We start from the raw sequence: 22,210 nt of genomic DNA on the forward strand, positions 1-22,210 counted from the left end.
ATCCCTGGGCGCATACTGCCCTAAATAGATGTACTGCTGAGTGCACCACCCAGGTGCAGCAGTTGTCAGACAGGCTGTCAGCAGCAGAGCTGTGCCCTCCAGCCACAACTAAACGCCAGAGCTTCAAGCTATACAGAAAACAAATGCCAACAGGCCTGAACATCCACCTGGTAAAACTTAAAGTGATGGTATAGTCATGTTTTTTTTCTATAAAAAAAGCAAACATGTTATACTTACCTGCTCTGTTGCAGTGGTTTTGCACAGAGCAGCAAAGATCCTCCTCTTCTTGGGTCCCTCTTCTGTGTTCCTGGCCCCTCCCTTCTGTCGAGTGCCCCCACAGCAAGCAGTTTGCTATGGGGGCACCCGAGCGCAGAGTCACAGCTCCCTGTGTCCATTTAGATACGGAGCTGCGGCCCAATCCTTGACTTTGATGGACAGTAGCGGGAGCCGATGGCGCCGCTGCTGTGTCTCAGCCAATCAGGAGGGAGAGTCTCGGACAGCCAAGACACTCGTGGACATCGCTGGACAGAGATGGGGCTCAGGTAAGTATTGGAAGGGCTGAGGGGGGCTGCTACACACAGAAGGCTTTTTATCTTAATGCATAGAATGGATTAAGATAAAAATACCACACTTATCTATAGCCATGGGACTTTATTAAGTCACAACATCAAGGTATAAAATATAAGAAAACATTTTTGCAAGAAAAAAATACATATAATATAAAAAACACATTATCATACATGTATATCAACAGTAAAAAAAGGCATCATCAAATGGTATTCAAAACCTTCAATTTAGAAAACCCTTGCATTTACATATATCAACGAAGCTGATGTTCAACATTAACCAAGATGGTCTGTGCTTGGGTTCTCTACGCGTTTCGTGAGAAAAAAAAACTTGCTTCCTCAGAAGAAGCACAGAAGGATATATTTCTGTAGAATTTATCTGGAAACTTTTTCACAGAAGTATAATAGTATGATTAAATCGTAGATAAAATCAAATATAGGAAATATCCTAATGTATAAGAAGCCAGGTGGGGCGAACCCCAAATCCACATTAGACTCTGCCCAGGAGTTGTAGAGGGGCAGGGGGGTGGGAAAGGCAGGCACTCCCAATACGAATCTCCGGTCGTCCCCACAGATCACAATCAAAAGAAAAGACCAAAAAAAAAAAGCCCAATCCTAATAGTGACCTGTGATCAGGAATGGAGCCGCACGTGCACTGCCTGCTCCCAGCTGCACTAAGGAGATCCGCATCAGGAGTGTCTGCCTTTCCCACCCCCCGCCCCTCTCTGAATTTTTTATCTCGCGAAAACGTGTAGAGAACCCGAGTACTGACCATCTTGGTTGATGGTGAACATCAGCTGATATATATCAGTTGATATATAATAATGCAAGGTTTTTCTAACTTGAGGGTTTTGAATACCATTTGATGATGTCTTTTTTACTGTTGATATACATGTATGGTAATGTAGTGAGGTGTATTTACTAATTCGGGACTGAGATACAACCCTGTTACCCATTTCATACCAGTGTTCTTTGCATTAAGATAAAAAAAACCTTATGACTTTAAACCCCTTTTAAATATGTGAACAGATGGTAACCTTAGAAATCTATTAAGCACCAACAGTTATGGTCAAGTGTGCCTTTACATGGAAGATTATAGACTCAAATGATCAGTTGTCTAACCTACCTAGCAATAGTAAAATGAGGGGCAGGAATTCCCCTACAGGGGAGTTAATCTGAATTTCCAAAAGCAGCTGAGGCAGACTTGCACAGCACGTACCAAATTCAGACAGTGGGGAGACAGGGAGAGGGAAGAACAATGTCCCGATTAAGATTGAAGGAGGAAGCCACTTTAGGAAGAAAGGTGGCCTTAAGGCTCAAGACAAACTTATCCCCAGGGGTGTGGAAATTAAAAAAAAAAAAAATACTTGTCCAAGGGACTAAATCGGGGTCCCAATCTACTTGTCCCTCATGACTATCTACTTGTCCTGATAAAAAAAAAAAACAAAAAACTTTAGTTAAACTTACAGGTAAAGTCCAGGTGAAAATCATAAAGCAAAAGATTGCCGCTCCAATTTCCCAAATCTGTAACAAAACACCCACCCTAATAGAACTCACAGGTGCTGACTCTGCACAAGCTTGAGGAAAAAAAAAAAGAGTATCCTGGACGGCCGCACACCATAGAAGGCATCTTTATTGATATGAAAAAGTAAAATCCAAAATGCAGTCACTTCATGTACAGGGAAAAACAGGAAAAATAGCTAATGTGTTTCACACCCTATTTTGGCGCTTATTCATAGCTAAATGACTAAAAGTTTGATCATGGGCATATATAGAGACTTCAGGTTTTGATGGCCAATCAAAAAATCAAAAGGAGACCGCCCACACAATCAAACTCTAGGACAACACCCAAGAGATAGGATACACCTGGGATATGAAGCTGAATTTTAAATTAAAGTTTGAGGGCAAAGTAGTATAATAATGTGGTAATATAATGATATAATAATGCCTGCAAAGGTCCACCAAACTAAAAAAGTTTATTAAGTGATCCAATACGCATACATATATACATGTGTACTAGACACATGATTGTTTTCATTATTTGCATTATTCAACTTCTCCCATTGTGTGCATCCATAACCTTGGGATAAAGACCATGATGAATACTAAAACAATACTGAACGATGGCAGAGTATCAAAATAACAACATTGATTTCCAAATTGTAAATAAAGAATAATCTTAAAGGAAACCTGTATATAAATGATTAATAAACAAAATTCATGAAAATACAAAACCTGCTGAATTTATACAAAATCGCAAAATTACATATACATGAAATTGATGTGGAAATACTGAGTGAATCCATTCTCAACACCATCGATAATATCTTGGTAACTGCATATGTATACACATTGTCCTAGAATGTAGTTGTATTTGAAAGCTATCTAAATCAATAATTTTCATTAAAAATTATTATATATAAATTATATATATTTAATATAATTATAGTATATATAAATCATTATACCCACATAAATCCATGCACCCAAGAAAAATGAGAGATTATTCTTTATTTACAATTTGGAAATCAATGTTGTTATTTTGATACTCTGCCATCGTTCAGTATAGTTTTAGTATTTATCACGAATTTATGAATTATGCAAATAATGAAAACAATCATGTGTCTAGTACACATGTATATATGTATGCGTATTGGTTCACTTAATAAACTTTTTTAGTTTGGTGGACCTTTGTAGGCATTACTATATCATTAAATTACCACATTATTATACTACTTTGCCCTCAAACTTTAATTTAAAAAATTCAGCTTCATATCCCAGGTGTATACTATCTCTTGGGTGTTGTCCTAGAGTTTGATTGTGTGGGCGGGTCTCCTTTTGAGACCATTTTTTGATTGGCCATCAAAACCCGAAGTCTCTAGATATGTCCATGATCAAACTTTTAGTCATTTAGCTATGAATAAGCGCCACAATAGGGCGTGAAACGCGTTAGCTATTTTTTCTGTTTTCTGTTCCTGAATTTTACAACAAAACAAAATATACACATATAATATAATAGTGCAAGTCGTATTGGAAACCACTAGGGAAGGTAATAGCTGCTGTCCTGAAAGACTTCTAGAAATACTGTCACCGGTAAGTCTAAAAGTTTTTCTCAAAGTGTCTTTCAGGACAGCACCTGGAGAGGATAAGCGAGAAACTTACACTAGGGTGGGACCACCCCCTGTAGGACCTTCAGGCCGAAGGCCTGCGCTGAGGCTGACAGTAGATCTACTCTATAATGCTGGATGAACGTAGTGAAACTTGTCCACGTTGCGGCTTTACAGATTTGGTCTGGAGAGGCGCCAGCCCTCTTAGCCCAAGATGTTGCTACTGCCCTCATTGAGTGGGCTCGTATACCCTCTGGCGGTGTCTGCCCTGAGACATTATAGGTTTCCTCGATGGCTGTTCTGAGCCATCTTCCTATTGAGCTTTTGGAAGCACGCTGTCCCTTACGTGCCCCTGAGAACAGCACAAAAAGGGAATTTGACTTCCTAAATTGCTTGGTCAGTTCCAGATAATGCATTAGGCATCTCTTCACATCCAACGTGTGGAACTTTTCCTCTTTAGAATTGGCTGTGGATGTGCAGAATGTTGGTAGAATCACCTCCTGAGAACGATGAAAGGCGAAGGAGACCTTAGAAAGAAAGCACGGGTCCACCTTCAGGATTATCAGATCTGGAAAGACTGTTAGGAAAGGTTCTATTATGGAAAAAGCCTGCAGCTCACTGACTCTCCTGGTGGAGGTTACTGCTACTAATAAGGCCATTTTCAAAGTCCAACTTTTTATTGTCGCCTGCTCTAGGGGTTCGAAACGATTCCCAGTTAGCCCTTGCAGGACCACTGATAAGTCCCAACTTGGGAAAAATTTTATAGGCGCTGGTCTTGACCTAGCCATTGTCTTAAAGAACCTAATAACTAATGGATCTTTTGATAACCGTTCTCTTCCAAAAAAACTGATAACTTACCGCTAACCCCTTCTCCATTCCATCATGAAGAAATTCCAGGATGGAAATTGTCTCCTGCGGCAAAAAAATCTTTGTCCCGCACCAGGAGTTGTAGCATTTCCAAACCTTGAAATAAATATCTCTCGTGACCTTTTTCCTGCTGTTTAACAGCATAGAAACGAATTTGTCCGACAGACCCCTATTCTTTAGGATCTGCACTTCAGAAACCAAACTGCTAACTTGAGCTGGCTTACATCTGGATGCCAGATGGGTCCCTGGCTCAGAAGATCGTCCGTAGAGGTAACATCCAAGGGGTTTCATTGCTAGGTTCAGGAGTGTTGAGAACCAAATCCTCTTGGGCCAATAGGGAGCCACTAGTATTAGATTCATGGACTCTTCCTGAAATTTTTTGAGGACTAACGGTATTAACGGGAAGGAGGGAAAAGCATAACACAAATGGAAGTCCCACGACTGAGCCAGAGTATCCAAACCTCTTGCCTGATCCTGTCTGCTCAGGGAAAAATAAGTTAGGAGTTTTGCGTTTGAGTCGGTCACAATCAGGTCGACCTGAGGACGGCCCACCTGTTTATCACCATCTGGAAAACCTCTGAGTTTAGACTCCACAACTGTTCTCCAGCTCAGAAAGTCGGCCATCAGATTCAAGCTGCCCTGACAGGGACCCCAGATTCTTCTCTGCCCAGATTAAGATCTCCCGAGTCAAGGACAGGAGAACCCTGCTCCTGGTACCTCCCTGCTTTGCTACGTAGGCGACTGCCGTGGCATTGTCGCACAAGATCTGAATGTGTTGACCCCTGATCTCTTCCTGAAACCAGAGAAACCCCATCCAAATTGCTTTCAGCTCCCTCCAATTGGATGATCTTTTTGCATCTGAACTTGTCCAGATTCCCTGGGCAAAACGATCTTCCAGATGAGCCCCCCACCCCCAGGAGCTTGCATCTGTCGTTAATCTTTTTGAGGCAGGGATTCCCCAAAGTAGGCCCTCGCTTAGGTTTAACTGGTTCCTCCACTACCATAACTTTCTCCTCACTTGCACCGGAATAGAGAACCACTTTTCTAGGGCCGAAACAAAGAATCGATTAATCGATTATGAAATTAATCGATTACTATTTTCATAATCGATTAATTGGCCAGTAACATAATGGGGTTAAAAAAACTAAAATTAGCCCTTTATAGTACAAAAAGAGCAAATAATTGCTACTGTAAATATTACTTTCACTGTTCCACAGTGAAAAAATTAACCCCCTACAGTAGCGATTTGCTCTTTTTTGTACTATAAAGGGTTAATTTTAGTTTTTTTAACCCCATTATTATACTAAACGTCTTAGGCCTGGTTCGCACCTATGTGTTTTTTGGTGCTTTTTTCAGAAACACACTACAGTTAATTTAACATGATTTCCTATGGGACACGTTCACATCTATGCTTTTTTTTCAGCCGCTGCGTATTTGAAAAGGGTCAAGGACTTTTTTCAATGCAAAACTGTGCTTTTTTGGTTCAATATACTTTAATGGAGAAGCTGCAGAAAAGCATGTAGTGTGTTTTTGCCGTAATTTGTGTTTTTTTTATCTGCCCAACAACAAATTGGCCAAAAAAAAAAAAGCATTAAAAAAAAAGCAAAAATGCAATTTGCAGAAAAATCACATTTGCAAAAATTAAAACGCACAGCAAAAACAGATCAGAAGAAAACTGCATAAGTGTGCACCGTGCCTTATGCTGGCCACACGGATCAATTTTCAGACAAGAATATTCATACGAAAAATCTTTGTACAATCGCTGAATTTAAGAATGTTGTTTGAAAATTTCACTTGATTTTAACATTCTGTTTTAAAATGAATGTAATTTCTGAACGAAAACCACATACACTGTCTGAAAATTCCTTTGACCAAGAAGTTTTCTATTATTTCTAAATTTTCCCATCACTGTGGTTGAAAACAAACGTCGATTTGACCCCACTAATGATTAGAAAATCGAACGAACGTTCTTAAAATTAAATTATTTTTTTTTGAAGGAAGACATTGTTTTTGTATGGCCAGCATATAATATATTAGAGTCCTGTTTGAAAATCTGCAAAACAGTCTAACTTTTTTTTTTTTTTTAATTTGATCTCTGAGTCTGATGATATTTACCAGCTTCAACCTCTAATAGTATATACTATCTCTTCTGTCTGTTATTCTCAGAGTAGATTAGAGATTTTGCTCCCTAACCATATAGTTGGTTATTTATATTTACCACTGCATAGAGATATTTAAGAATAAATTGCCTTTTTTTAAACTTTACATATTAACTGAATTATACACACTTTTTTTTAAGGTTATAATCCGATTAATTGAAACACTAATCGGCCAACTAATCGATTATGAAAATAATCGTTAATTGCAGCCCTACTTTTTTCTAATGCCCTGTACACAGGACCGATTTTGCCTCTGAAGGTTTTTCCGATGGAATTCCGCTCAAGCTGTCTTGCACACACACGGTCACACCAAATTCCAACCGTCAAGAACGCAGTGATATACAACATGTACAACGGTACTAAAATAAGGAAGTTCAATAGCCAGTGCGCCACCCTTTGGGCTCTTTCTGCTAATCTCGTTGGAAAAGCATACAGACGAGCGGTTTTTCCGATAGTAATTTGTTCCGTCGGAAATATCTAGAACATGTTCTCTAAGTCCGTCTGAATTTTCGAAAAAGTCCTGACGGAAATTCCGACCGTGTGTACGCGGCATAAGGGTTCTTCGTGCCTCCAATTTTGGAGAATTATTTGCTGCAGATCCCTGGAGTGAAAACGGGCCAGTTGAACAGCCGGAATGGAGGATGTTAGAGACCCAAAGTTGACACTGCTGACCGTACTGTTATTGGTGAGCTTGTCTGGATCTGTTTTATTGCCCCCAGGATTTTTTCCTTTTTCTCTTCCAGCAAGAAGATCCTTTGTTGGACAGAGTCGATACTGTACCCCAAAAATGTTATCACTTGGGAAGGCACTAAGTTTGACTTCTCGTTCAGGATCCAACCTAGGTCTTGCAAGTGGTATCTTGTTCTGTTCAGATTTGCCAGCAGTTGCTCCTTTAAGCTGGCGAATAGAAGCAGATCGTCCAGGTATGGAACTATCACGATTCCCTGGATCCTTAGAGGCGCCAAGGCTTCCACCATGAACTTCGTGAAGATCCTCCGAGCCGAGGACAGACCAAAAGGCAGGGCTCTGAACTGCAGATGGGTTATCCTGCCCTCTGAGCTGATTGCCAGACGCAAGAATCTCTGGGATGCTACCACTATTGGAATCTGCAGGTATGCATCCCTGAGGTCGATGGAAGCCATAAAACACCCCCCCAAAAGTAGTTTCCTTACGGAATAGATCTTATCTATGCAGAACCTTTTGTAATGAATGGATCGATTCAGGAGTTTTAGGTTCAAAATTAAGCAAAACTTTCCCGAGGGTTTTTTTATTAGAAAAATGTGAGAACAAAACCCTAGACCTTCTTCCTCCTGAGGTACTGGAATAATTACTCCCTGATGCCTCAGATCTTCTAAAAGGGATATCAGTGCTAAGGCCTTGCCCTGTGCTCTGGGAATCTGGTTCACAAAGAAGGGGTTTGGAGGTCTTTCCGAAAACTCCAGCCCGTATCCCTGGGAGATGACATTCAGGACAAACGTCCTGAATGTCAGGACGTTTACTGTCCTGGAGGTTACTGTCCGCCACTGAGGGAGGAAGGCTAGAAGTATCCCTCCCACAGCAGGACCACCGTCACAGTTTTTTAGCTGGCTGTTTGGGACGTCTGAACATCCCCTCTGTGTACCCCAGGGCTTCTTATAACCCGTTTTCTTTGGGGCCTGGGTTTGCTGAAGAGGACGAAAATTCTTTTTGATTAAAGGCTTCTTCTTCTTTGCCAGAAAAGCCTTTTTCTTGTCTGCGGTTCTATCTAAAATGGCCTCTAAGTCTGGGCCAAAAAGTAGATCCATTAAAGGGGAGACCACAGAGCTTCACTTTAGAAGCGGAGTCTCCAGACCAAGTTTTTAACCAGAGCGCCCTTCGCGCTAAATTTACCAGGACTGAAGTCCTAGCGGACATTCTGATTGACTCTGCTGAGGCATCCTACCGCCTTTGACAGTACTGAGATCCAACAGATCCTCTCGGGAGGTACTTCCCCTGGTGTGCTGCTTCAACTGTTCTAACCAATGCTCCAAGTTTCTGGCAACCACAGTTGAAGCCATGGCCAGTTTAAGATTTGCCATACATGAGTCCCATGCTTTTTTTATTATTATTATTATACAGTATTTATATAACGCCAACAGTTTACGCAGCGCTTTACAACATTAGGGAGGACAGTACAAGTACAATACAATTCAATACAGGAGGAATCAGAGGGCCCTGCTCGTTAGAGCTTTTTTAGAAGGGAATCGGCACATTTATCCATGGCATCCTACAGGATGCCCATGTCCTCGAATGCCAAGTCAGTATTGCGAGAAACATGGGAACCTTTTGTTCCATACATTGGATTCGTCTTCCTCAAAAGGAAACCTACGCTTAAGGGATTTTGAGAAAAACTGAGCTTTTTCTGGTTCCTTCCACTCTCGCCTGACAGCCTCTGATAGGACTTTGTGTACTGGGAAAACCCTCTGTTTAGTTTCTCCCAAGCCCTCGAACATCTCATCATGCAGAGAAAAATCAACTTTATCTTCCTGGAGGCTTCCTGGAGTGGTATGAATGGTCTTAATCAATCCACTTCGTCCAAAGATAACTTATATCTAGATGCTCTTCTATCTGACACCTCATTATCCTCATCCCCTGAGGCTTTGGGTGAACTAGCTTTGCTTGCGGCTTCCTCCTCTGAATCACTGTCCTCCTTGGAAATGGATGGCAGAGGACTGGATGGTCTGGCTTGACTCCCTGATTTGAGTGCCTGAGTGCCGGGTGTTTGTCCAAAAAGGAGCGGAATGATTGGAAAGTATCCGTAAGTTCCTTCTGTAAGGAGACTAAAAGCTCTGAGCTTTGTAGCTGCTTTACTTTTCCCTGCTTGTGCTTCACTAGGTCCGCTATACAGTCCTTGCACAGGGTTTTGATCCAGCTCTCCTTAAGGACGCTTTGCAGGAAGGGCACCTTTTCTTAGAAGAGGCAGGGGCATGCTTTGTTTTTTCCCATGCTTTCTGTAATTAAGAACAGAAAGGAACCCCATTAGGATCAAAGCATTAACCCCAACCCCCCCCCCCAAACCACGACTCCCCGAAAAAAGAAAAAGCGGGGGGGGAAAGATCATCCAAACCATGTCCCCTCAAGAGGTAACCGAAGGGACATGGAACAGGCTCCCCCTTCCCCAAACTATAGTTCACCAGTGGAGGGAAAAACAAAAGCCCCAAGGTAAAAGGATCTGGAGCCTCTGCCCCAGCTTACCTGGGCTGGGCTGGCGCTTGTGGCTTCTGTTCCCGCCATCGTTGCTAGCTCTGCCGACTCCATGCTGCAGCGCAGGAGTAGCCGCTCTGCTGTCAGTTTTTTAAAAACTCCCGGTCTTCTTGCCGCTGTGAGGACCGGAAGTCTACGCCAGCTAGGACCCCCCCACCACCACCACCTGCGTTCCACAGGCCAGAACCAGAAGCCGTGCGCCCGGCCGGAAGTTCCGTCCACTTCCAGAAATAATTTCGCCCGCCATTCAGACCCGGAACAGCCCGGCTCCATGCTGCAGGAAGAGGGTAGACTCTCCCTTCCGGCCCGAGCTCTCGCCGAGCGGGGAAGCTCCAGAGCGTCCCCCACCTGTCTGGGGGGATGCTGGGATGGCCCAGAGGACCGCAAGGTCCAATATGGGAAAGAAAAAAAATAAGGTGAGCCATGCCCTCACACACAGGACCTCTGCCTGGAGAGAGCGCAGCCCACCCACAGTTCCTCGCAGCGCTTCCACCATGGTGGAGGAAACACTACAGCTGAGGCCATGGTGGATGGGGGCTGCCTTAAAAGGAATTATTCGCAGTGTTTCCTGGGAAGTTGGGTGGAGCTACACTCTCTCCAGATGCTGTCCTGAAAGGCGCTTTGAAAATACTTTTAATCAAAACCGTTTTTAAATCTGAGGTGCTTTTAGAAATTTAGGCTTTAAAAAACGAAAGGGGCATCTGCTGAGTGAGTAAATAAGGTGCCAACCCCAATAAAAAAAAATAAAAATTTTATATATATATATATATATATATATATATATTCCTTCAGGTCACCCTCACACAGGGAAGCACTTGGGTGCTCAGTGCAAGCGAATGCTGAGCAGTCAAATCAAGCTCCAGTGTCTGTTCCGGTAAAGGATATGTTCACCTTTTTAAAAAAAATAAATAAATGCACATTCATTTTGCAAATAAAAAAAAATGAGCATTTACTATTTTTTTTTTTTTTTACGATCCAGGAAAGCATTGCGCCAGCAATCAGCAGATCATGGGCGCAATGTAGGACTCCTGCAGACTGTCAGTGTAAGCTGTCTGACCTTTCATCGTACGAGTGAACTACCACGGCTCTCAGTGCCGTGGTAGTTCATTGAGAACTACAAGCCGACATCCACAAAGGATGTCGGTACTTGTAGTTGATTCATTCACAGAACTCTCGTTATTTTCAAAATGTGACAGCTGGTAGTGGGGAACTCCCCCCCCCCCCCCCCCCGTACTGCTGTCACAGAGGGCTGCAGGAGTGGGAACATGTCGCATGTTCCACCCTAAAAATGGGTTGAACATCTAACATTTTCCTGAAGGAGAACATACATACTCACTCAGGTGGATGCAGTATCGATCCAATGCTGCATCTGTTCCCCGCCGCCTGTAAGCCCGATCAAAGACCACTGATTACTCAATTCTTGGTCTTCAGAAAGCAGAAAACATGTGACTGTCAGTCAACAGCTTTCTGCTCTGCCCCTGTAGCACTCACTGAAGCACAGGGCTGTGGGTGAAGGAAGGGGGGGGGGTAAGAGCGACTAGCTCATGCTCTTGGGTGCACTGTGAGGCTTAACCTGGACCAGCTGAGTGACATCAGCCACCGTGGGCCTTAGCCCAGCTAGGAGTATCTTTTTCTCCATTTAGAAGTAGAAAGAATACAGGGGCAGGTTTTACTGGGGGGTCACTGTGATAGCCAATCACAGGCTACAACAGCAATTATGTGTACTCCTCATGGCTCCTGATCGTTAGTGCGAGATCTGGAGCCCAGTTTCAGTGCTGGGAGAGGTTATGCTAATTTGTTTTTCTGAACTTACCATCGGTTTTCCTCCGTGCCTGTTTCTTGCTAGATGATTTTCTTGAGTCATCTCGTACAAGAGATTTCTCCTCTAAAGAAGATTTCTAAGCAAAAACAGAAGAGGTTTAACACACTGCCCTGGAAACAAAGTGAACACAGTGAGCTACACAAATGTGGGTTGTGCATATAAACTTACACCATAAATGCCATGTCCAACTGGAAAAGGTTTTCCATCATGAAAGTTAGTGAGGATTAAAGCAATGATTGATAAAGTCTTTCCCTAAAATCATACAAAAAAAGTTAACCAAACACAAGTGTACATACCAAAAGTATTAATCATTAAAAAAAAAAAAAAATAACTTTGGAAGGTAATTTTTGGATAAGTAAATGCAGATAACTGTCCTCACTGCCTTTGTCACAATAATTATGAGCTTAACAGTAGCCATTTTATGGGAGGATGTTACCTAAGGGAGCAGACATTCCAATTAAGGATCAGGCCATTTAAGGCTACCATAGTGGGAGATAAAAGCTCTTCTGACAACTGAAAATGTTCATGCTCAAGCAAAACGAGATTCTCCAACTCATCAACCAAGCTGTTCTAGTATGTCTCAGTGTGCCCTGATATTTCTGAGAAATGACAGATGTCTTCTACCCATTTTGTACAGTTGTCAAATCTATTATTATTACACAAGATTTATATAGCACCAACAGTTTGCACAACTCTTAAGAAAATGAAGGAAGACATTACAGTTACATTACAATTTGGTACAAGAGGAATCAGAGGGCCCTACTCGCTAGCGCTTACAATCTAGGATGGGGGGTTAATTGATACAAAATGTAATAGATGTGGGGGATGAGCTGATGGAAAAAGTAAAACAGTGTATTAGAAACAGGATAAGCTTCTTTAAGACCCCTTTCACAATGAGGTATTTTTCATGCCCTTTTGGGCTAAAAATAGCGCCTGAAAAGCGGCTCCCCTGCAGTCTCAGTGTGATAGCCCGAGTGCTTTCACACTGAGGCGATGCGCTGGCAGGATGTTAAAAAAACTCCTGCAAGCAGCATCTTTGGAGTGCTGAAGGAGCGGTGTATACACCGCTCCTAAAGCTCCCCTGCCCATTGAAATGAATGGGCAGCGCCACTGAACCGCCGGCAAAGCGACGCCACAGTGGCGCTTTGCGGGTCGTTTAAACCCTTTTTCGGCCGCTAGGGGGGGTTAAAAGCGCCCCGCTAGCGGCGAAAAAACCCTACAAAAACAACGGTAAAGTGCCGCTATAAACAGCGGCGCTTTACCGCCAATGCCTCGGTGTGAAAGGGGCCTAAGGAGAAGGAATCTAGTGTTGTAACATCTTTATTGGATCAAATTCAACAGTAATATTCATTGCAATTAAAGTGTTACTGAACACAGGACCCTGCATTCACTATATCTGGTCTCCCACAGTACATGTAAATGCAATAATTTTAGTAAATATGAGCGGATCACATGCATCCTCCCAAAAAGAAAAAAGAAAAACTCTCTAGCAATACACACAAAATTGAGCATGTGCAGAGTGCCCCCAAGTCTCTGTACTATCAGCAGATGGATTGGGGACAGTGGAAGGGGAGGATCAGAGAAGACAGGATCAAACAGCCTTTTTACACAATGTGGAGGATTAACCTCTTAGGTTCCACAGTGAGTATAACAAGCATGCTTTACTGCATATACACACTGGTTTTACTGTTGTAAAAGTTTAACACTGTAAGTTGTAACCTATAGTGGAACTTCACCCAAAAGGGGAAGTTCCGCTCTTCCTTCTCCTCCTTTTTTTATTTGGGGGGGGGGGGGGGAGCGGGTACCTAGTTTTGCCTCCTTTGCACCCCCCCGCTTCCAACTTTCTGGGACATTTTATAGGTTCCATGAGGCTGCGGAACCAATCACAGGGTGCAGCGCGGTTCGCACATGGAAAGTGGGAAGCTGGCTGTGAAGCCACAAGAAGTCACAACTGACTTCCCGCAGTTAACATGCCAGTGCCAGGGGCCTAAAGAATTGAGAAGAACCCGTTTGGGTGAGGACTGCACTAGAACCTTGGACAGGTGAGTGTCTGTTTATTTAAAGTCGGCAGCTACAATTTTTGTAGCAATCAAAAGAAATGTTAAATTGCTGCCAAATGTGAAGTCATTATGTTCTAATTCATCATCTGGAGAACAGTATGCCTAGACTGTTAGACTAGTTATTTGGTAGGCAAACAATGGACCAACAAAAAAAATCACAAGCAAGACTGTAAACTAGTCCTGTAAAAAGGACAACAAATTTTATAGCATATGTATCATCGTGCGCACACACGCAAATTTCTTTCCACAGGTTGCAGGAGAGAAATTAGCTTTATTCTCCCATCAACACAGACAGTGTTGACAGCGGAATCTCTCCTGCCAAGTCATTGTGTTCTCCCGGCGGGAGAACACAGTGCTAGAACAGCCACTAGCAACTATTGCATGTAAAAACTGACAGGCTGGTTGTACCCAAGTTGATCAATCAATCAATTTGGGTACATTCGAACTACCCATACATGGTTTGAATCTTGACCGCTTCCTGCTAAAGGTCTATGGCTGGCTTAAGCTAATGGCTTCAAGTCACTGAGCCAGAGCAAGTATACAGAACAGGAGTTGCGACTTAGCTCTTACTTCACTTTCCACATGCATTTTATATGTTTGTGACTTAAAGTACGGAAGTCAGGAAATCTACATGATCCAGCCAAGGAACTGGAATTTCCACAGAAGGCAGCAGAGGTGCCCAATATATTTCTTAGCAACACAGGTTTCCTTTCATTTCTTGCCTATTTAGGACATAATTTGTTAGAAATAACAAATCAGCTCTAAACAAAGATAAGACACTATAATTCTTAGGCCTCTTTCACACGGGGCAGATCAGTCATGATCCGCCCCGTGAACACACGCTGGCTCAGCGGGGATCGCTCCGCCGATCCCCGCTAAGCAGGAAGATGACAGGTGCATCGCTGCACGCTGTGCAGCGACGGACCTGTCAGAGCGCCGCTCTCCCCTATGGGGGGATCGGATGATGACGGTCCGTAGTGTCCGTCGTCATCCGATCCGATCCGAAAACGGAGGGAAAAGTAGGTTTTTCCTCCGTTACACTTTTCGGATCGGAGCGGGGTCGGATGTCAGCGGACATGTCACCGCTGACATCCGACGCTCCATAGGGATGACTGTATGTCCGTTTTTCATCCGAAAACGGATGGATGAAAAACGGACATACGGATCATCCGTGTGAAAGAGGCCTTACACTGAGAGGGAAACTGAAACAAAAAAAGAAAGATACATATATTTTACAGCCATAAATAAAGTTGCAAGACAACCCTGAGAAATAATTCCCTGTAATTGAAACAAAGGGAACATACCAGCCCCATGTCATCTGCCAGAATTCCTCCTCTTAAACTCTCTGGCTTGTCTTTTTCTGCAAAATTTGTAATTGTGCAGTAGTACAAGTTGTTCCTCTGTTCCCAAAACGGTGGCAGTTCTTTACTATTCTCACGTGACACCATCCATGCCAGTGCTTGCTTCTGATGAGGGAGCAATGAGGTTTCCACAGCCTGTAAAGATCATTACAGATCGCAGCAAAACATTTACATATGCAACACATTCACATTTGTTTGTAAAGTAAGCTTTGTACAATCACCACTAATGAAAATTAAATCATAGTGGGGTAACTGCCATTGAATTGAACATCCTTCTCAAACGTATTTACAGCTCTCTCCATTGAACTATCAAAATCCTACTTCGCTGATATCCAATCTTTACTCAATAAATTGGCATGGCAAATAAAATAGCAAGATTTGATAGATCAATTTTATAATGGCACCCACTTACAACGGGGACTGGGCCTATCTCAGGTGTGGCTCTATTATTTAGCCTCTAATAGTGTAATGGAATCTAGTGAACTCTAAGGTCCCCTGGCTTGCGTTTGAGTGCCTCTATATCTCCATTTATTCTGCCAGGGTTACTTTGGTCTACTTCTATTGCTTTTAGAGATATAGCCTCTTTATATTATATATATATATATAAATAACAAACGTGTTATACGTATTGCTCTGTGCAAAAGTTTTGCACAGAGCAGCCCAGATCACCCTCTTCTCGGGACCCCCGTCGGCACTTCTGGCTCCTCCTCTTCTGAGTGCCCCCACAACAAAGCTACTTGCCATGGTGGCTCTTGGGCATGTTCGCTCCCAAGCCCCACGCTGTTTGTCCATTAGACACACAGAATGGGGTTCGGCTCCACTCCCCGCTCCCTTCCTCACCGGCTGTGAGCTGTGATTGGCTCCCACTGCTGTCTCTCAGCCAATTAGGGTGCAGCCCTAGTGTTAGAGTGCAACCGCTCTCATTCACGTGGCTGGATTGTGATCAGACACGGGTAAGTATTAGGAGGGGCCATGGGGGAAGCTGCATATTGAAGGTTTTTTTACCCTTATGCATAGTAAAAAACCTTCAGCTTTAGAACCACTTTAAACCTTACAAGGGCAGATTTTCTATGGCTGCAGAAATTTATCCTTGGACCTTTATTTAGGCAAGGTTTTTAACGACCTTTTCTCATCCTGGAGACTTCATTTGGTGGAAAACTCATTATATGACCTCTCTCAAGCTTTCAGGAAGACTTTGTGACCTTTTTTCAGCTTTAATCTTTCAAATTTGTCCCAGCTTCTGAATCTTATATCTACAATCTTTGCAAATTATACGCTTTTACACTACACACTATGCACATTCCCCAGCCTCTTCATCTACGGAAAAGAGCTCATTTCTATCCTTTATAATTCTCTCTCTAATTAAGATTTTTCAGCTAAACTTCCCTATATGCTTTGCTGGGAAAAAGACAGTGAAATGCAATACACAGGTCAGGATTGGGAAACCACGTGGTGCAATTTATGGAAATGTGCCATTTCCTTGACAATTAAAAAACAGCACCTAACCCTTTCATGCCTAAGCCTATTTCTGACATTTGTTGCTTACAAGTTAAAATTCGTATTTTTTTGCTAGAAAATTACTTTTAACCCCCAAACACACACTATATATATATATATATATATATATATATATATATATATATATATATATTTTAGCAGAGACCCTAGAGAATAAAATGGTGATCGTTGCAATATTTTATGTCACATGGTATTTGCGCAGCAGTCTTTCAAACTAATTTTTTTGGGGAAAAAAAAGACACTTTCATAAATTAAAAAAAAAAAACTAAACAGTAAGGTTAGCCCAATGTTTTTGTATAATGTGAAAGATGATGTTACGCCGAGTAAATAGATACCTAACATGTCATGCTTTGAAATTGCGCACACTCCTGGAATGGCAACAAACTACGGTACCTAAAAATCTCCATAGGCGATGCTTTACAAAATGTACCGGTTACCAGGTTAGAGTTACAGAGTCTTTTGCTAGAATTATTGCTTTCACTCTAACGATCGCGGCGATACCTCACATGTGTGATTTGAACATCGTCTACATATGCGGGCGCGACTTACGCATGCAGTTTCTTTGCTGCGCAAGTTCACGGGGACGCCTTAAAAAAAAATTTGTTCTTATTTTTATTTTTACATTGTCACTTTAAAAAAAAAATTAAAATTCTGATCACTTTTATTGCTGTCACAAGGAATGTAAACATCCCTTGTGACAGTAATAGGTGGTGACCCCAAATCCCTCCTCTGCACTTCAAAGTATTCAGATCGCCAAAAACGCCGATTTTTTTTTTTTTTAAATCGGCGCCATTGGCAGCCGAGTAAACCAGAACTGACGTTGTGACGTTGCTTCCGTGTTTGTACATAGGAGACTGGCTTTGTTCCAGTCTCAGCCTAGCCGGTGGAAGTGCCGGATTGGGGATCGGGTCTCCCAGTGGGACGGGGGGCCTGGGAAGAGCGGCGGAAGGCAGAGGTGTCCCCTACCCGCTCCTTTAGGATAACAGCGGAGTGGCTTTTGGCCACATCGGTTGTTATCCCTAAGAGCTGACTGCCCGCTCTAAAAAACAGTACCGGGTGATGCCTGCAGCTGCCTGCATCACCCCGGCATATGTGCGTTTGGTTGGCGCTAAGGGTTTAAACATTCCATGAAGTAATTTTATACCCCACTTGGACTACGTTCAATTTATCCACAGGTTTCTTGATCCTGCTTATGTAGCTGCTCCTTCCCTGACTCCTTTATTCATATATTTTGGGACTGTGTAAAATTGGCTTCAATCTGGCAGAAGGTATCCAATTTAACTATGAGATTAGTTGGTGTTCTCAGTTACTCCAACTATGGCTAATTGTTTGTTGTTTGCTGACATTCCGGATATGCCATAGCCTGAGGAGCTTATTCATACAATTTGTGTTGCTACAATCAGCAATTGCACTTTATTGGAAATCTCCTGTGGTTCCAATTTTTGCAACTAATTGCTAGATTAGATTCTTTCTTGTTGATGGAAAAGATATTTCACACCATGGCTCTATATCTCACTTTGCTGTAAATGAGGCACTCTTGGTTTTTGTACGGTCTTCCCTCCTCAACTTAGAAATTAAAATTTATGTGACCCAATCTCCACTATATAAGCAATGATTAGTCCCTTTATGTACCACCTTCTCCCTAAATAAATTAGCGATTTGTACAATATTCTTTCCTATACATGAGCTCCATTTTATAAAACTCTTTTCACACGCAATTCTTATGTTATATATGGTACTCTAGGTACCTTTTTTCCTGTTTTGTACACATACCATGTCTGAAGTGACGTATAGATGTTTCTTTATTCTATAAAAACATTAAACCATTTTATTCTGCTTTATAAGTGTATTACTCAAATGACAGCACATCTCAAATGACAACAAATGATATACTGTACACAACACTTGCTTCAAAACATGACTTCGGACACGCTTTGTTAAAGCTCTCTCAATGCCAATCAAAGCCCCTGACACTAAATTAAATGGTAAGCTTACAGTCCCATTTACACCTTGCATTTGCTTTGGTTTAACTTTGTTTCAAAAATTATACCACGTCACTTTAGTGGTGCTTCAAAGTGTCTTCAAAGCCTCCATAGAAGTCTATGGCAAAGCTCGCTTGAAGCACCTGCAGTTTTTGAGAGGCTTTAATTCAGCTTTAGCTTCCCTTTGTTTTGGAGGTATTGCCCTCCCAGAACTGGGCGATCATTCTGTAGCCATCTTTTGGCTATAGCATGGTCGGCATGTGGTTCAAAGTGCTAATGTGAATGACTTACCTTTGACGGGTCCAGTTCCCTGGTTTTATCATCTTCCTTCAGATCTTCAAATAATTTATCAAATTCAGTCTTCAACTGTTAAAAACACACATAAAGCACGAACTTGGTATACTGTTTGCATAAATATGGGTAAAATAATTGTGTAAAAGGTCAACTATCGATTTGTCCAGCCACTGTGCGGCATTAGTGGTAATCGTTGAACCCTATATTGTCAAACGTCCCAACAAGAGCCAGGAATTATTTAGCTGCTGGGGAAGCAGACTAGAAAGATGTATATCTCGCTACAGTGAGGTGTATATATGTGTTGCAGGCAATGTGCGATATTAGGCCATCTATAGAATGTCTAATTTCACACATTTCCTGACACATACACATAAATGCAAATAGATATGCATACACGCACACACACAGTAGAAGCAGTTTCAAAACATTAGTAATATGCCTAGGTATTATTTAGAATGCGAAAGTGCTTGGGGTGGAAGGGTGGGGGCAGAACAAGTAGTGGGACACTTTTAACCATAATGCAGGTAATGCATTAATTTAAAAAAAAATATATAAATTTAGAACCACTTTAAATAGCTTAACCTGCTCTGTAGTCATCTGCACAGCTGGAAGTAATGGAGCACCGAGACGGGGCTGAGATCTTGGAGAAAAGGAAATTCCTTCAAAACTTTGTGAGCCTAAATCCAGAGACAAATATATAAACAAAACCATTATTGTTAACTGCACAGTGTTTTGTAGTTTTTGTTCTAGTCTTATGTTTTCAGGGTTTCGGAAGTTTTGTTGGCTATAAACTTTACAACCAAATGGTTTGAGGAGCTACACACAACATTTTAATCACTTTGGAGTGTAATAATCTTATCTATTCTCATCTGTCCACTACTGTCTATTCTCCTAACAGCTATGAGTATACATACACAGAATTAAGGCAGAAAAAAAAATACAGGGAGAGAACCTGGTCACATGACCTGTCAAATCTGAAATCTATGCCAGTTATAAAAGTTTCCTCTGGAAGCATAAAATTAACAACTATTTTATTTGTAAGACACATTGGGGGTTATTTACTAAAACTAGAGCATGCAAAATCTGATTTCTATGCAGAGCTGCAGCAATCAGCTTCCAGGATTTATTGTCAAAGCTAAACTGAACAAACTGAAGTTAGAATTTCATTGGTTACTATGTACAGCTAGATTAAAAAAAAAAAAAAAAAAAAAAACTATTTACAATTGAAGTCAGTTGGATTGGATTAATTTAAACACCTTGAAAATGTGCCTTAAATGCAACAGAAGTTAATATATAGATAGAAATATGGAAGCTTGAAGAGCAAAACAATGTACAGCAGTGTAACCTTTTCTAAGCATGGATAAAATACTTTAAAACTCCAGAAACAAGCAGTCAGATGTAAGAGCCAGCAAGACCAGGGTAGTCATTTTTACCTTTCTATAACTTGGCAAGTCAATAATATACGAGTGTTCTGAATTAGTGACTTACAACATTGTAAAATAAGGATAACAATTACAGTACTGCAACATTAAAATGTAATATTTAAGTCTAGACAGGTTCCTTCTAAGAATCCAGGGAAACTAAATATATCTATTAGATTGTATACTCTTCTGAGCAGGACCCTCTTAACCCTCTTGTATTTTATTGTATTGTAACTGTATTGTCTCCCTTTTATATTGTATAGCTCTGTGTAAACTGTTGGCACTATATAAATCCTTTATAATAATAATAATTATAAAAATATTTGTTCCATATGGTAAACTTTTTCCAACCTCCCCACCTCCCCAAGATACTTTGAATTAATAAATAACATCTATGCTACTCAAATAACACTTTTACAGACCTGTAAACATTTGTTTCAATGAGAATCACCTAAGTAGGTGAACACTAAAGAAAGAGAGGAAGTAAACATTTTCAGAAATACACAAGCATAAACACAGGATCTATCCATTTTAAAGTACTTTGTATGAGAGTGGATCAGCAGCATGTATTAGTCCCTCCATGAAAAAGTGTTAACATTAGTTCCCATTGGGCTTCATGCACACTGGACATTTTTACAGCTGCTGTTTTTGGCATCAGGTGTTTTTTTCTGCAGCCAGTAAACTCCCCAGCATGTGATCCTATGTGTCCATGCACACAGGCTTTTATCAGTGTTTTTTTTCGGCAGGGCGTTTTCTGGCTGGAAAAAAATCCAGAACTAGTGGGTTTGAAGAGGAGTTTTTCAGCTGTAAAAACTCTCTAACGCTGAAAAATGCAGCATTTATGAGCATTTTTAAGCCATAAGCTTTTGAGGGAGTTTTTGCTAAAAAAAAAAAAAAACACGAATGCTAAAAAATGCTGAAAACCACTACTGCAAAACTAATTCTACAGCTTTCTACAGCTAACGCTATTGGCATTTTTATAACATCCAGTGTGCATGAGGCCCGAGTCAGAAGCAACAGAAAGTACTGCAACTAGAACAAGAATTGAGGGAAATTGTCCATGTATGTAATGTAGCCCTATAACAGGGCAGAGATTGTAATATGCATCTGATCTGTGTTGCTAAAGTTAAACGGTCTTATTAAGAAATGAAGCTGGGAATAACTTCTACAGGAGAGTACCACCTCTTGCCTCTATCTCACTAAATAAATCCCCCTGGCAGCTCAATGCATACACAAAAAAATTCCCAGCACACTTACCAGCTAGCCAACCACATTTTTAACATGACTTGTTAGACAGGGTCAATTTGGTTTTTGTGCAGGCTAGTTTTAAGTGTGCTGGGAATTTTTTGTTGTTTGTGATGTGCAAAGCCCTTCCATGTGCACCTTACTGCAAAGGCCAGGTATAAATCAAAGGTCAGGTTGTCATCTTTTTGTATAGTTTGTTTGCTTTATTTGGCTTGGGGACACAATAGATGCCCTCAGCTGCCACCAGGGGCGGACTGATAACTCATGGGGCCCCCGGGAAATAGGAGATTATGGGGCCCCCAGGAAATCAGATTATGGGGCCACACAGTATACAATCACACAGTATACACAGACAGATGTAGAAAAAACACAGATTTATACATACTGTCCCTGGTTTTACTGAGGCTGGCAACCCTGATGGGGCCCCCTAGTGGCCCAGGGCCCTCGGGCAGTGCCCGAATGGCTCAATGGTCAGTCCGCCCCTGGCTGCCACTGTGCTCTTGTTGGGCGCCTAATGTGTCCCTGTGCCTTTAAAGAGAGTAGACTCCCTTTAGGCAAACCTGCCTTTCTTTTACCCACTGCTATA

The 22,210-nt window shown here is 41.7% G+C and overlaps 1 protein-coding gene across 2 annotated transcripts in view; it reads right to left on the reverse strand.

Annotated features, from left to right (window-relative positions):
- Positions 1-22,210, reverse strand: part of HLTF (helicase like transcription factor) — a 149,460-nt gene that overhangs the window by 83,138 nt on the left and 44,112 nt on the right. For both annotated transcript variants that reach the window (XM_073625911.1, XM_073625910.1), the window contains exons 5-9: positions 19,541-19,635; positions 18,956-19,030; positions 15,108-15,299; positions 11,912-11,995; positions 11,735-11,819 (exon numbers count right to left, since the gene is read on the reverse strand). In XM_073625911.1, coding sequence (XP_073482012.1) covers positions 11,735-11,819; positions 11,912-11,995; positions 15,108-15,299; positions 18,956-19,030; positions 19,541-19,635 — 531 coding nt within the window. The remainder of the gene's footprint in view (positions 1-11,734; positions 11,820-11,911; positions 11,996-15,107; positions 15,300-18,955; positions 19,031-19,540; positions 19,636-22,210) is intronic.

The sequence above is a fragment of the Aquarana catesbeiana genome, linkage group LG04 (genome assembly GCF_042186555.1).
Source record: "Aquarana catesbeiana isolate 2022-GZ linkage group LG04, ASM4218655v1, whole genome shotgun sequence".
In the NCBI taxonomy this organism is placed as follows: domain Eukaryota; kingdom Metazoa; phylum Chordata; class Amphibia; order Anura; family Ranidae; genus Aquarana; species Aquarana catesbeiana.